The sequence below is a fragment of the Schistocerca nitens genome, chromosome 9, assembly GCF_023898315.1.
Source record: "Schistocerca nitens isolate TAMUIC-IGC-003100 chromosome 9, iqSchNite1.1, whole genome shotgun sequence".
NCBI classification, from domain to species: domain Eukaryota; kingdom Metazoa; phylum Arthropoda; class Insecta; order Orthoptera; family Acrididae; genus Schistocerca; species Schistocerca nitens.
In genome coordinates, this window is record NC_064622.1 from 112,197,582 (window position 1) to 112,215,016 (window position 17,435).

Consider the following 17,435-nt stretch of genomic DNA (forward strand, 5'->3'; position numbering starts at 1 on the left):
CATTTCCATGGTTGTGGTTTTGTGCACTATTATTTCTGTCATGTTTACACCCTGATCCATTATTCCGCGAGTGATCACAAGCTGCTTTTGCGTCTTCCTGGATTAAATCTATTTAATCTAGAACAGACAGGAAATGTTCCATGTCGCTCTCTGGTACGTGTATTAATTTCTCTTTGATATGAATGGGTAAATGTGATTTTAGGAGTCTTATTATGTCTCTTGGTGAGATAGGCTCATCCCAGTAGCGCGTTTTGTTTATATACTTCTCGAAATACCGTCTCAGATTCCCAAGACGGGGTGAGTACGGTTCGGGATTGTATACTTCTTTTCTTAGCCGCTCTTGTATACAAGGCGACCAGTATTTCGACAAAAACGTGCCGGCCGAAGTGGCCGCGCGGTTCTGGCGCTGCAGTCTGGAACCGCGAGACCGCTACGGTCGCAGGTTCGAATCCTGCCTCGGGCATGGATGTGTGTGATGTCCTTAGGTTAGTTAGGTTTAACTAGTTCTAAGTTCTAGGGGACTAATGACCTCAGCAGTTGAGTCCCATAGTGCTCAGAGCCATTTGAACCATTTGAACAAAAACGCCCTCTCGAGCTGTTCGTATGTCATGCAGCTGTCTGCTACTTCCGTAGCCCACAACGCTGCATCACCCTGAATGTATGACATTACTTATTGAATTTTCTGTGCTTCGTTCCACAACCTAGGCAAGATATTTTTAAAGCTTTTTATGAATACTACTGGGTGTACTGACTTCCGTTCAGTAGTAAACGTTTGAAACTGCCTATTTTTTATCAAACTTTCTTCAACCAATATTTTTGGACTATACTGGTTTGCTCCTGGGACATAGGCTGTGTGCTCCGAACAGAAGCTACAGCTCTTCGCATTATCGCCTAAAGATTCACCATTGTTGCGTCGCGTATAAGTTTGTGCGTTGCCAAAAACATTGGCTGTTGGCGACATAGTTTCATGTTCAAGATGTTTGCTGCTCTGGGCTAAACCCTTTTCCAAGTCGGATATCCGTTTGTTAATATTCACTTGCCACTGCGGAATATCCTCACTGAGTATTTGTTTGATAGCTTGCACGTCGTTCTGTACCTGACTATTTACTGCGGTACTGAACGATTCGGAATCTCTATCTGCCATGGCTGCTTGTACCTTAGAATTAATATTTTTGTCGATCTCACTCTCCTTCGCTTCTAGCCATGAGTTGAATTCGGTTTCAATTTTAGTCGCTTGTTCGTTCCACTTCTGCTCTACAAGCTGTGTGGAATCTATTTCTAGCTTTTCTAATCGGTTGGCTAAGACACCTATCTCGTCTACAATGTTAGTGTTTGCTACTTGCAGGTTGTTGACCTGTACAGTCAACTCCTGCACGGCCTTAGGTATCGACTCATAATTCTGTTTCAGACAGGCAATTTCTTTTTTCATAATTTCTAACGATTGCACAAGTTGCTGGTCCCGCTCAGCTTGCTGGCGATCCCGCTCAGCCTGCTGGGCAAGGAAATTTTCTGTTAACTGTCGATCTCGCTCAGCTTGCTGGCGATCTCGCTCAGCTTGCTGTGCGAGAAAGATCTCAATTTTTTCGTCCTTTTCAGCTTGTTGTTGCGCAAATTTTGACTGGTAATCCAGCACGCGCTCTAATATCGCCTGAAGTGAATACCCACCAGGCAGATTACCACTCTCTGGTTCCTGCTTTTCTGGGGTTGGTGCAATTTCTTTAACTACATCTCCTTGAGCACTGGTGGGCGGTGGCATCACTTCCTGTGCCCCTGCGCCCATATTTTCGCATGGTATATCCTCAAAGAGAGTACTTGTACTGCTTAATGCACCCGTTTCTACATTTCCTGCACTAACTAATGGCTGTTCCTCAGTATCCATATTGCTCGGACGTTGACTACGCAATTTAACCATATTCATAAATTACCTACTCGAACACAAGATCTGACAGTTTTGCCACTTGCACACAAAATATGTTAATTTATTTACAATACACTGCACCCTAAAAATTACTATCTACACTCAACTTTGCCCTGTTATAAACACTAACATCAAACTGCGCACACCACTAGCGATATGAGATCACTTCACTGGAGTTAAGCTTCTACAAACAGGACAACTACACTGTAGTCTTACCTTTAGTTTATCTGATTTCGGGGTTCGGCTGCCCCCGGATTATGTAGTCGTTACAGTTTCTCAGTACTATCAGGATCGTTTCCTCTGACTCGCTTGCAGTGGTGCGTTTTTCATGAAAGAATTTTTGTACATTCATTAATACATGGCATTAATCATGATACACATACATACATTTATCACTAAATACATACATATATATAACAATAGACACTGAAAGAAAATACATAAAACATTCTTATTTCCGTGGCCACTGCAAATTCGGGCCCCGCGTTTTTGGGCGACAGTTTCACTTCTCGTCTCTTTTATTATTTGTTTGATTTTATTCGCGTAACAACTCATATATTAAATGAAATATGTTACTACGAAAAGAGACCCGAAATACCTTTTAGTGATGCTGTGCTATGCCTTTCTTTAGATCATTAATTTTCAACAAAACAAAATGTATTATGTTCCAATTGTTCTGTATCTGGCTTTCTATTAAGCAGTTATAGTACGCAATGATTGTTCAACATCATAATTCTGCAGTGGATTTTTGTTAATAGTAAAACAACAATAAGTACCACGGTTAACACGAGAACATGAGACTATTATCGAAGAAAAATGATGTTTTTACTATAAGGTTGCCAGACCAGAACTACGCACAGCAAGATTTCTTTTATATGATGAAAATTAAATTATCTTTTTGCACTATTATTAATATATTATCAGCAGCCCGCGTCAACCTGTAAAACACATCATAAAATCTGCTGCTCTGCTCTGCAACTTCGAAAGCTGAAAGAAATAATTTTTTACTTCACTATTACCTGACCGCTTCTTTGCGGTATGATAGATTTCATTTACTGCAATTTAAATGAACCGCGGCAGCGGCTGCCTCCTTCGTAGCGCCGCTCTGCACCACGAATAATATTTAAACAACTGAAAATGTCTTAAAGGGATGGGATAAAACACCAGGCAAGCTTGACAGAAATTATAATGCAAGGTTTCACTAAATAACTCTATTCAAAACATTTAAATATCTTAATTATTACACACCTTTTTAACATCTCGCTTAATGGCGTCCCTGTTACAAACTTGACAAAAGAATGCTACGCTAGCATACAATATCACGTCACAGGCTATCCTTCTCACGTAACTCCAAGAAGAAGACAGAGAAATTAATGTTCGTTCTGTATTATTTATACTAGTCACAAATTCTCATCTTTGTTTGATATTTATCGTCTGTGGCGGTTTCAGTACTCGCCGACACAGATATTATCTCAAATAAATAATAAAAAAAATTACATAATTTTATACAATAACAAAATATGATACACAATGTTTTCTCTTTATCACATAATATGTCTTTTGCTAAGAGACGTTACACTGTCTTATACATTTTGCCCACCAGATGGTAGAGCATATATAGATATTCATGGTACCCTCTTGAAATGGTCGTACGAGAAAATCCCCTCTTCATTGCTACCCCTGAGATGCTGTGTCCCATCGCATGTGAGCCGACTATAACACCACGTTCATACTCACATAAATCTTGATAATCTGCCATTGTAACAGCATTAAGCGATTTAACAACTGTGTAATTTTTTTCCTTTATCGTTATTTTGCACCTCATACAAGGTGGGCTGGCAGCGGAAAATGTTACTCCGCTCTTCAGCCACAAGCAGTACAATATTAGAGAAAATCATTTAGGATAGAAAAGTAACACAATGGCGGTTAAGAAAAAGTAGATTCAATAATTAAAAAACATGAAGCCGTTCACACTCGACGAAAAGCATGAAAAACTGTCGGCACTGTGCACATATACTGATGATTTAGTCGATACACGTGAAGGAAGGAGTGTGGGCGGCGAAAAACACTGAATCACAAACACGACGGCACACACACGAAAAACTGAAGGCGATGATCTCCGGCGCGCGAATGTCCACAACGTGTGCGTGTCCGGGGACCTGCCAAGAAGGGAAGAAGGTGGTGGGGGAGGGATAGAGGAGAGCAGAGATGCCAATGGCAGAGGAGATGGTGGGAGGAATGTAGGTATGGGGGTAGGGGAAGCCTGGGGGAGGAGGGGGCAGGAAGGGAGGAGGGAGGCAAGGAAGAGACTGCCCATAGGAAAGAACACAGGAAGTGGGAGGGTAGTATCAAAGTTGATAGGATGGGTAAATGGAGAGGAGGAGGACATCATCAGGGGGGGGGGGGGGAGCTGGCGGAAGCCACCTTGAGAGAGGGTAAGGAGAGTGGAGAGATGGAGAGCAGGTGGGACGTGGAAATACAGGCGCGGCAGTGGACGGGGTTGGGATAGGATGTGAGGGACGAGCGGGTGAGGGGGATCTAGTTTACGGGAGGTGTAGAGGATCCGTATCCGTTCGAGGAAAAGGAGGAGGTTGGGGAACAGGATAACGTTGTACAGGATCTGCATGGGGAAGGGGAGACAGATATGGTAGGCGAGGCGAAGAGCATGGCGTTCGAGGATTTGAAGGGATTTGTAAAAGGTAGGAGGGACGGAGATCCAGGCAGGGTGGGAGTAGCAGAACATAGGGCAGATGAGGGATTTGTAGGTGTGGAGGATGGTGGAGGGGTCCAGACCTCACGTACGTCCAGAAAGGAGCTCGAGGAGACGGAGTCGGGAGTGAGCCTCGGCTCGGATTGTCCAGAGATGGGGGGTCCACGAGAGGCGACGGTTAGGGTGACGCCAAGGTACTTAAGGGTGGGGGTGAGGCGATAGGACGGCCATAGATGTTGACATAGAAGTCGAGGAGGCGGAAGGAAGGGGTCGTTTTGCCTACAATGATCGCCTGGGTTTTGGAAGGATTGACCTTAAGCAACCACTGGTTGCATTAAGTGGTGAACCAGTCAGGATGGGATTGCAACTGCGTCAAAAACTTGTTGTCTTATACAGGGTGTTACAAAAAGGTACGGCCAAACTTTCAGGAAACATTCCTCACACACAAATAAAGAAAAGATGTTACGTGGACATGTGTCCGGAAACGCTTAATTTCGATGTTAGAGCTCATTTTAGTTTCGTCAGTATGTACCGCCAGTTGGCCCAATTGAAGGAAGGTAATGTTGACTTCGGTGCTTGTGTTGACATGCGACTCATTGCTCTACAGTACTAGCATCAAGCACATCATTACGTAGCATCAACAGGTTAGTGGTCATCACAAACGTGGTTTTGCAGACAGTCCAATGTTTACAAATGCGGAGTTGGCAGATGCCCATTTGATGTATGGATTAGCACGTGGCGCGGTACGTTTGTATCGAGACAGATTTCCAGAACGCAGGTGTCCCGACAGGAAGACGTTCGAAGCAATTGATCGGCGTCTTAGGGAGCACGGAACATTCCAGCCTATGACTCGCGACTGGGGAAGACCTAGAATGACGAGGACACCTGCAATGGACAAGGCAATTCTTCGTGCAGTTGACGATAACCATAATGTCATCGTCAGAGAAGTTGCTGCTGTACAAGGTAACGTTGACCACGTCACTGTATGGAGAGTGCTACGGGAGAACCAGTTGTTGCCGTACCATGTACAGCGTGTGCAGGCACTATCAGCAGCTAATTGGCCTCCACGGGTACACTTCTGTGAATGGTTCATCCAACAATGTATCAGTCCTCATTGCAGTGCAAATGTTCTCTTTACGGATGAGGCTTCATTCCAACGTGATCAAATTGTAAATTTTCACAATCAACATGTGTGGGCTGACGAGAATCCGCACGCAATTGTGCAATCACGTCATCAACATAGATTTTCTGTGAACGTTTGGGTAGGCATTGTTGGTGATGTCGCGATTGGGCCCCATGTTCTTCCACCTACGCTCAATGGAGCACGTTATCATGATTCCATACGGGATACTCTACCTGTGCTGCTAGAACATGTGCCTTTACAAGTACGACACAACATGTGGTTTATGCACGATGGAGCTCCTGCACATTTCAGTCGAAGTGTTCGTACGCTTCTCAACAACAGATTCGGTGACCGATGGATTGGTAGAGGCGGACCAATTCCATGGCCTCCACGCTCTCCTGACCTCAACCCTCTTGACTTTCATTTATGGGGACATTTGAAAGCTCTTGTCTACACAACCTCGGTACCAAATGTAGAGACGCTTCGTGCTCGTATTGTGGACGGCTGTGATACAATACGCCATTCTCCAGGGCTATATCAGCGCATCAGGGATTCCATGCGACGGAGGGTGGATGCATGTATCCTCGCTGACGGAAGACATTTTGAACATTTCCTGTAACAAAGTGTTTGAAGTCACGCTGGTACGTTCTGTTACTGTGTGTTTCCATTCCATGATTAATGTGATTTGAAGAGAAGTAATAAAATGAGCTCTAACATGGAAAGTAAGCGTTTCCGGACACATATCCACATAACATATGTCCACATAATATATTTTCTTTCTTTGTGTGTGAGGAATGTTTCCTGAAAGTTTGGCCTACCTTTTTGTAACACCCTGTATAGGCGTTGCCAACCACAGGGCTGTATCCCGCCTGTTTGCATATCTCTGTGTTTGAATACGCATGTCTATACGAGTTTCCTCGGCGCTTCAGTGTGAATGAGACGCGGTGCTGGTGTGGTGTCGGCAGTGGTGCGGCCGGCGGGCGCTGGCCTCGCTGGCGGCTGTCTCCGTGTGCCTGTGCTGCCTGGTGGCGGCGCGGCTCGCCGTGGCCGGCAGCGCGGGCCGCGCAGCCTTCTCCAGGGCGGACAACCCGGCGCGCGGCGCGCCGCGGCTGCTCACGCGCTGCCTCACGCTGGGCTACGCGCCCGCCTTCTGCTGGCTGCGGCTGCTGCTGGCGCCGCACGCGCTCTGCTTCGACTGGGGCATGTCGGCGCTGCCGCTGCTCCACTCGCCGCTGGAGCCGCGGGCCGCCGCAGCAGCCGCCTTCTACGCGGCGCTCGCCTGCGCTCTGCGCGCCGCCCTCTGCCGGCCGCCCGCACAGCAGGTGAGTCACTGCATCATTGAAACTTCCTGGCAGATTAAAACTGTGTGCCGGACCGAGACTCGAACTCGGGACCTTTGCCTTTCGCGGGCAAGTGCCCTACCAACTGAGCTACCCGAGCAGAACTAGTTATGCGAGGTTCGCAGGAGAGCTTCTGTAAAGTTTGGAAGGTAGGAGATGAGGTACTGGCAGATGTAAACCTGTGAGGACGGGGCGTGAGTCGTGCTTGGGTAGCTCAGTTGACCCCGTTAGCGCATGTGCGCACGTTCATCGTGGAACACAGTTACGTTCGAGAGCGTTTACCGACAACCCGACAGTCGACATCGAAGGACGTGTATCGTCTGCTTCTTCGACAGATCGCCCGGAATAGGGTGGAATGGAAACATCCAGCCTTTAATTGACACGTGGTGTGGCGCACAGTACACCACCCCCACCTCCCTACAACAGCCAGATCAACATGGTACATTGTAGTGAACCGAAAATATCCTACAAATGATAAAAAGTACGCAATACATTTGGCGGATCGTCCATGTGTCAGCAATGCGGTGTGCTGGATATGGATGACCATCGGCTGGTCTGCGGCGAGGAATTGGCTGTCTGGACTCTCACAAGGAAGATAATAACGTTCATGTGGCGCACTATCTATACAGCAGTCTCTTCTCACATAGTATTTTTTCCAGAGGAATCGTATTTTCCGTGTCATAAGACGAACGCAGTGGCGTGGATTGTATTGGAACAAGGCCGATACCATTCCATTGCCGGTACCGTTCCAAAGTACTGTTATCCATGATGGCGGCCATGACGTCAGAGACACCCCCCGCCTACATATACGCACTAGGCACAGCCTTTCATAAATGTTTTCATAACACCGCCACCATTCCAAAGCACCGTTATTCAACAACAACAAGGTCGCACCCAGTGTATCCACCTCGTGGTGCGTGTCTAGTCCGTACTGCAGCCACCAGAGTGCTCTGTCATCACGTCAGCTGATGACGTTTTGGGGTGGTGGAAATGGCTGCAACCATTACGCTTCCTTAATTGAGTCACATGTTCGACTTCTACCAAAAGGATTCAACTATCCTATGACGTCATTGTAGGAGATATATAGGTTAAGTTCCGGGACCTCAGCATTGGTCACTCAGTCAGCAGGAGACTAAGAAGAACAATCATGAAGCGCCAGTCGACCTCCAGCACAGTCACTCAGAACAGGATCAAACGGAAAAGTAAGTATCATATTTCACATTATTCTATCTCGTTCATTATCCTTATTATTCTTCAATGTTTTCACTTATTCGCTAATATCTAATCCTTCCTCGTCTTTTTTCAACAGAGTCAAGCGCCACCATGCTTAGCTCCGAAGACGTGTACCGACCTGCATCATCATTAGCTTCATCAACCATCTCATCCGGACCTACACCAGCGGCAGCCGGCTCACCTGATCCAGTAGCGACCACGTGGGATCCTGTAGACCACCTAGTTCACATGTTGGAGCAGGACAAGGAGTTGCTGCTCTCCGTCCCACTCAGCAACTTGTGTGATGAAGACGCTCGATCTGCTCACCACACAACGACTTCAACCACTGGTGGTGTTAAAGGTCAACTAAATGGAGGTCAGTACTGGATGTCGACATATAACTCATCCAAGTCGAACACTCCCGAGATAGTTCAACCACCGAGTTTAGATACTGTAGATAAAAAGAATACGTATAGTGCGGCTATGCTATTCACCACGACATATAATTTAATCCCCAGTGGCTCCAAACGTGTGAACATTGCTATAGACGTCCATTATGTCTGGGGGATCCAAGCTATAATGGAGACTGAAAATATTTCCAAAAGTGTTAAAGTTTCCGAGTTCGACTGGGCCGGGATGTGCCATGCAGAGCGCTACATCAATCAACAAATGACCACTGAATATGATCCAACTCATTCCCCACCAGACATTCGTCTTGCAGATGTTACACTTTCTATTACTACTGTATATGATGACTGCGCCTTATGCGTTAAATCAGGTGTCGACAGCATCTATCTAAGACATCCGTCAGTTATCAAGTTATTCAACCTAGACTCCTCCATACGGTTTGCTCTCGAGAGTCTGAATCGTTGGGTCCCTAGCATAGAGGCAGCATATAGTGATGTTCGAAACTCTCTACGTGTTAATATTGACGATTTTGAGCAGCATCTTCGTTCGCATATGGCCATTAAAACTACAGACTTCCAATTGAAATGCGTGTGTCAAAAACCAGAGTACTCAGAGTCACCTATTGGACTGCGTGAGATACGTGCAGAATTTATTGCCAACCAAAAAGAATTATTTGGTATATATTGTACAGGTTCTAAGAAGAAAAGTACAGATTATGATGATACTCCAGAAATAGTACATCCAATGTACGATTTTTAAATAAATAATTTATATCTAATCTTAATTCCTGTTTGTCTTTTATTTCATACCACCACTCCCATTATAATCAAATTATTCCAATAATTTCTTTTTAATTCTACTCAAATTATGATCATCTTACTCTTCATACTTGTTTTCTTCGTGTAGACAGCATAGCTCAATCTGCTAAGTGATCGAACTATACTGGCTACACTCAAATATTATTATTATTATCCTCCCAGTTACATTTTCTATATATGTGAAGTACTTGTTTGTACATGGCTCATTTACTATCATGGCTGGCTGGGTGAAGCACCCTCGCCACAAGGACTTTGTTGTCGGTGATTGGTCATGTGAAGTTTCAAGTGAAGAGCAGAAGAAGAAGAAGAACAAGAAAAACGGAATTCTCCTTCCCGATAATATAAGAGTAATTATTGTAGGCCCATCCAACTGCGGCAAGACTAATGTCCTCATGACGCTGCTAACGCATGTACACGGTGTCCGATTTGAACATGTCTGTCTATTCTCAAAAACACTCTTTCAACCCAAGTATCAGCTATTGCATGAGATGTTTCGAAGTGTAGATGGTGTTACATACACGACATTCAGTGAAAGCTGTGATATCCCCCCACCTGAAGAAGCAAAACCAAACAAAGTATTCATATTTGACGATGTTGCAGTAGAAAACCAAGACCAAATTCGAAAATATTTCTCTTTCGGTCGCCATATGGGTGCTGACGTATTTTATGTAAGTCAAACATATTCCTGAATCCCCAAACAACTTGTTAGGGATAACGCAAACCTCATTATAGCCTTCAAGCAAGACAATCTTAATTTAAGACACATTTACCAAGCACATGTGGGAACGGATATGTCGTTCAATGATTTCTTAAAGATATGTGCAGACTGCTGGAACCATTCACAGTATGGGTTTCTCGTTATTGATAAAACAAGAAAACTGAATGAAGGTAGGTACAGACGAAACTTTCAAGAATTTTTGCATATATAACAAGGTAATAGACGTTAGCACATCAGTCTACGCCATACCATGGACAAATTCGCGCGTATGACCACCTCTCAACCTGAGATGATCGGTGTACACAGACAGAACATTTGCTTGTACTTGGATGCGAAAAATTCAGGCTATGGCTCATAAAGTTGCAAGTATGCGCAGGGAACTAGAGACCTATTACCAAACCCTTCTGAGAATGGTGAATGCGTTAAATGAGCTAGTTAATCAAGTCAGTAAGAAAGTAACCAACTTAACTGAAAAGGTCGATGGTATTCAGGGAAAAATAGATGTAGACCTGCTTGTTGTTGATAAGAACGATCACGATCATACTAAGAAGCGGGAGAAAATGAATGCATATATAAAGCCCCACGTCGCAGAGATGTCTGATTAGTATACGCTGAGATGTCGACGACCAAGCAGAAAGTCATTCAAGCGCGTAAAGCAGTCCGAGAGAAATTACGGCTGCTGAGGTTAGGGCACATTGATCGTCAGCAAACACTAAGAGAGACCTTTAAGCCTGTTACTGAGTCTCTCCGACAGCTCTCACCAAAAACAAAAACGCGCCAAAACGACAGTCTTGCCATTGATGAATTCATTATTAGTCACGCTCCAGGTCAGTTAGACAGAACATTCGGCGTTAGCCTGGGAAGACCGTACATGTTGGGTGCGCATCCCATAACTGTAACAGAAAACAAAATACAAATAGGTGATAGACAGTTTGACCGAACACCAGGCTTAATGAACCTTATTTTCCTAAGACCAACCAAAAAACTTATAAATTATTCAGTTAATGATAAGGACACGTACCTTCAAATACTACACATGACTGGTGTATACAAGATCACCAAAAGCCTAACCAACAGGAAGCATAAAACCATTATAAAACCAATACTTGAAGACCAAAACAGCAACAACGGTGTCAACAGCAGAGATGGTATTGACATTGGTCTTAAAGCAGTGAACAACCGAATCCCTCAGTATATATATTATGACGACCCAACGAACTAATAGATCGACTACGTCTGCTCATGGCATCAGCTGCTGCAGGTAATACAGCTCATTCGAATGAAGTTGTCTCCATAATCTCTGAGCTTCGAGAGAGAGGTATCATCGAATAAGTATGGAGACCGTAGTTCGTGAACTACACAAACCAGCACGCAAAACATACCCGCGCAGGCATGTCATGATTAAAGGGTTGGATGACTTGTGGTAAGCTGATCTTGTAGATATGCGACAATATTCACATGAGAATAATGGCTTCAAATACATTTTAATTGTTATTGATACATACTCCAAATTTGCATGGGCATTACCAATCAAGACAAAAACCGGTCCAAATGTTGCTGATGCTTTTGAACGCTTGCTACAGACAGGAACCAATCGCTGCCCGGACAATCTCCAAACCGATCATGGTGGTGAGTTCTACAATAGGTACTTCAAGACAGTGATGCAGCGGTATGGAATACATCACTACTCGACATTCACTCACCTGAAGGCGAGTATCGTAGAGCGCTTGAACAGAACAATAAAAGGCCGAATGTGGATGCGGTTTAACCTTCGCGGCTCATACAAATGGACAGATATCCTCCCAGAAATAATTGCTCAATGTAATAGAACCGAACATAGCACAATAAAAATGCGGCCAATTGATGTACGTGATAACACACTCATGGATACGGTATACTTTCACATTAAGATACTGGATCCACGCAAACAGAAATTTAATGTAGGTGATTTGGTGCGTATCTCAAAACACAAGATCGCATTTGAGAAATCATACCTACCGAACTGGTCAACTGAGATATAAACAGTTTCAAATGTGCAGCGAACGAATCCTAGAACTTATTTATAGAAAGACAGTAAAGGTGAAGAAATTGCATGCTCCTTCTACACTGAGGAGATGCAGAAGAGCTCACAACCAGATCTTTTTCTCATGGAGAGAGTCATAAGACGACTTGGAAATAAGGCCCTAGTCCAATGGCTTGGTTTTCCTGCTACACAAAACAGTGGGATTGATGCCAGGGATTTGCTATATAATGAGCATTCATCGCCCACAACCACCACAGTAGCCTGACATGCGCGATCGAAGGCACATTAGAGGAGGCGGTGGTGTTCTGGACAAACTACCTGTGGAATTACACATCCCGGGATATAACTACTGCGGACCTGGTACAAAGCTTCAGAAACGCTTGGCGCGAGGAGATTAGGGAGTGAATCTGCTTGACGAAGCGTGCATGGAACACGACATTGCATACGAAGCAAATAAAGATCTATCAGGTCGTCACATTGCAAATAGGATTTTAGCTGATAAGGCTAAGGCGATACGGAAAAGAAAAGATATTGGTATAGGTCAACGCATCGCGGCATTCGCAGTTGATAAAACCATGCACGGAAAAATCAAGTTAGGATTAGGAGTGATGAATTTCAAGCGAGTTATGAACGCTGCACGTCGCGCACTAAACATGAAGAACAAGATGTTTGAAGAACTGTATCCTGACAGCGATGTATGCAGCTAAAAACGCAATGAAGGACAAAGAATCACCAACGAGAAGAACAAGAAGATCGGTTGAAGCACCTCGCGTTCTACCAGTACCCAAGACATCCGGCGGTTTTATTCCTTTTCTCATCCCGGCCCTCTCCGCGCTCTCAGCGGTAGGTTCTCTCGCCGGTGGGGCTGCAGCTATCGCTCGAACAGTCGAGAATGCGCAAAACTCGCAAGCCCAGTTAGAAGAGGCGAGAAGACGTAACCGCATGATGGAAGCAGCAGCCATTGGCCTATACTTGAAGCCGTACAGGAAGGGTCTTGGTCTATTCATAAATAAAAAAAGCCCATTAGCGGTCCTACCAGATCGACCACTCACAAATACAGACCTTCGTAAGTTTGTTAGGCATAAATTATGAGGGATACATTACCTAAGGCTATGTGGAAAACTGGTGAATGCGGTATTGTGAATTTAGATGTTGCCGGAGATCCTGGCACCCACTGGGTGGCGTACGTTATGAAAGACGCTGGGGCAGTCTACTATTTCGACTCCTTTGGTGACCTGCAGCCACCCGAAGAATTACAGCAATACTTCACTCACAGAAGACATGTACTATACAATTATCAACGGTATCAGGACTTTAATACATACCTCTGCGGACATCTTTGCATCATCTTTCTCTTGACGTTCACAAAGACGAATAAGAACAAGAACTAACGTATATTAGCAGGATGTTTAAACATTCATTCATCAGTTGACGTTCAGATGCAATGTCGTACACTTTGACGTTGAAAGGACGGTCATCTATATTGCGTGCAAATTACTTCCCACCAATTGATTTGAGTGCAGGTCAATGGAGTGTTGCATTGATTGGACTGGAGACGTACAACAGCATCCCGAATATCACCAACACTAACAATAAACTGCATCTCGATATTAATGGTGAAAAAGATATTCTTGAAATAGAAGCTGGTGCATACGATATTGACGATTTAAACGAACTCTTAAAACAGTCTGGAAAAGGTATTGAACTACGTGCAAACATCAGTACACTTACATCTGAAATAAGAACTCTAAATGCAACGATTGACTTTAATCAGAAACATTCAATAGGACCCCTGCTTGGATTCACAAAAGGGCAGATTTTGAAGAAAGATCCAAATAAATTTTACAAGTCGAATCAGTCAGTGGATATACTCCCAGTCAGCTCAATACGTGTCGAGTGTAACATTGCTACGAACTCCTATCTCAACGATACTCTCATTCACACTATTTACGGATTCTTCCCCTCAGTTGCAACGGGGTATAAGATTGTTGAGACACCTGCCAATGCAATATACCTTCCAGTGACTGCTCAGACATTGGGCTATTTGGAGCTGCGTATTGTGGATCAGAATAATAAACTTGTCGACTTTCGCGGTGAGGAAATCATTGTACGATTACATCTAAGACAGGATGGGCGTGCAGTATAAAACAAGTGCACGCAATCCACAGCGCGCCACTTCGCTACTGAACAGCAAACTGATAACACCTGCGAACTACGAATTTCTTAAATCAGTTGGTCTCAAACCCCGCAATGACGTCATCACTCAATATAATCAATCCAGTAGAGTATGATGACAGAATTATACGTCAGGAATACTTCTCTCATAAATCTTACGCTTCAACCACGTTTAACAAGAATGATGAAATCAGGATTGTCATACAGCACCAGGACGCACTCACTCTTCCGTGCAAGAGTTTCATATATCTCGAGGAGTCATTCAAGAAAACTGATGGCACCGATACAGTGGGTCCAAGCTGACACGCAACGCATTGGCATTCCTCTTCCAAGAGATTCGCTATGAACTGGTTCTGAGATTGATCGTACACGCAATGTTGGCCTAACATCGACTCTTAAAACATACGTCTCGGCATCACCAGCAGATCTGCACAGTTTAGAAAATGCTGGATGGTTCATAGACGAGGCGGAGGATAGAACACCCCAGGAGTACAAGCGATTTACTGCATGCATACCTCTAAAAATACTTATGGGATATTTTGAGGATATGAGACAGATTATTATGAACGCTAAACAGGAATTCATTCTCGTGCGGAGTGCGACAGACAATAACTCGCACATTCAAGGAGCTCAAGAAGAGAATAGGATCACAAACAACAAATTAATATGGAAAATGCCTCACATCTGTGTATCCGACGAGGAACGTTTGAAGCTTTTAAAAGTGCTGAATTCAGGTACATTTCTGTCACTGACATTCCGCTCAAAAATGGTTCAAATGGTTCTGAGCACTATGGGACTTAACATCTGTGGTCATCAGTCCCCTAGAACTTAGAACTACTTAAACCTAACTAACCTAAGGACATCACACACATCCATGCCCGAGGCAGGATTCGAACCTGCGACCGTAGCAGTCGCGCGGTTCCGGACTGCGCGTCTAGAACCGCTAGACCACCGCGGCCGGCGACTTTCCGCTCATGAGAGATCTTCGAGTATCCAGTGTTACCGACCGCGAGCAGACAAACATGGACTATTAAGACCTCCAGTCATATCGAGACACCCAGATTCATTATACTTGCGTTTCAGACTGATAGAAGAGCAAATACAGCAAATGATTCCACCGTGTTCGATAACTGCAAGTTAACTAACGCCAAAGTCTACCTCAATTCAGAATTCTACCCATATGGCAATCTACATCTGCAATGGAATGAAAATGAATACAGCCTCGCGTATGACATGTATGCAAGGTTTCGTCCTTCTTACTATGAAATTGCTGAAGGAGAGGGAGGGGGGTGTCTACTGAGTCCTCGTAAGTTCAAAGAGCTTTCACCGTTCATTGTAATAGACTGCTCTAAACGGAATGAGATAATTAAGTCTGGACCTATAGACGTTCTAATTGAATTTGAATCATCGACAAATTTCCCAGTACACACTGCTGCATATGCCTTAGTCCTACACGACAGAATAATCAATTACTGTCCGATCACAGGTGTTGTGCAACGAGCTGTATAAATGAATATGTGCTGTCCTGTGCATTGATCATTTGACGATGGCATCTCAGCCGGTGAAGATCATTGCAGATGTTCAAGGATTCCATGATGGAGAGCGAAGACAGTTCGTATTTAAAGGAGTTGCTTTTGTAGCCTACACACAAGACGCAGGAATAATTGAATAATTGAAACCTTCTCTGCAAATATTCGATCACCAAGACCGTTCACGCAAGTGAAATCTTGTAAAACACGGACCAGTGCACTGTGGTTAACTAATTTTTATCATGGAATTCACTGGGATGATCCCGGCATACCCTATAAAGATGTGGTGACCGCACTTAAATTATTCGATCACAACGACACCATCGTTTACGTGAAGGGAAAGGACAAAACCTCCTGGATGCGTCGAATATTTAAATTTGCATCTATTCAAGACCTTGAATGGTACGGATGTCCATCCATCCATCGACTGAAGAAAATTTACCAAAAAAGTGCTTTTGTATCTGCATATGAGAATGTAAAATTACTTTTCACTTTTATTAGAAATAAATAATAATTTATAAGATTGAGTGGTTTTTTTTTTTCTGACACCCAGCGTCCGTAGCATTGTAAGTTTATTCTTTTATATTGTATATGAAGGGAACTCCACTGGAACTGTCCGAGAAACACCTACTGTCTTAGGCGCGGATGCGTTAGATGCCGATCTCGCGGCCGCCGGCGAAAGCGACAGACACGAGCAGTCGCTGACGTTTGGTAGGGGGTTACGCCAGTTGCCGGCCTCGGGGCCGCTGTGGAAAGCGGCGCGCTGCACTTACCTGCTGTCACAGTTAGTTGCCGCTGCGTCAGATTACGGTCTCGAAAGTAGCTGCTGACGTAGGGCTGTAAGAGATAGCGCTGCAGAGTGCTGTGTGTGTTCGTGACAACTAGCCCAAGTCCGGCACTTGTCATTAAAAGCAGGAAGCCTTATAACTTCATGCAGTACGATGTGGCTGTATCTACGAATTCTACATACACACATAAATAAATTTATAATATTTTAATAAAAAGAATAATCATTATTAGGGCATAAAATAATAATAACATTTTTTTAGAATGAAATAACTGAGTTTATTATTGAATTCAGAATTTAACATTTTTCACATTATATATATATATATATATATATATATATATATATATATATATATATATAATGTGATATGAGTTTACAGATACAAGATTGGTTTTTGACGAAAAATATGAACGTCCGCATCTTTCTAGATAATTTTTTACAACAATTTTACATAATTAAGAAATATATATAAGCATTCCCTTCAGATAAATTACATATATAATTTTAAAGCTAATGAAGAGGTACCACTCTATCTTACAAAGTAAATAATATCGCTAGTGAAGTTCCACCAGAAAAAAGAAAACACTTTTAATTAAAGGCAAGCCTATTTGTTTCAAGTCAATGGCTCCAAACATTTTTCCAAAAGAACAACAAATTGAATATATATATTT

The 17,435-nt window shown here is 43.7% G+C and overlaps 1 protein-coding gene across 1 annotated transcript in view; it reads left to right on the forward strand.

Annotated features, from left to right (window-relative positions):
- Nucleotides 1-17,435, forward strand: part of LOC126204045 (protein O-mannosyl-transferase TMTC2-like) — a 198,891-nt gene that overhangs the window by 22,766 nt on the left and 158,690 nt on the right. Inside the window, exon 2 of the mRNA XM_049938469.1 lies at nt 6,717-6,951. Coding sequence (XP_049794426.1) covers nt 6,717-6,951 — 235 coding nt within the window. The remainder of the gene's footprint in view (nt 1-6,716; nt 6,952-17,435) is intronic.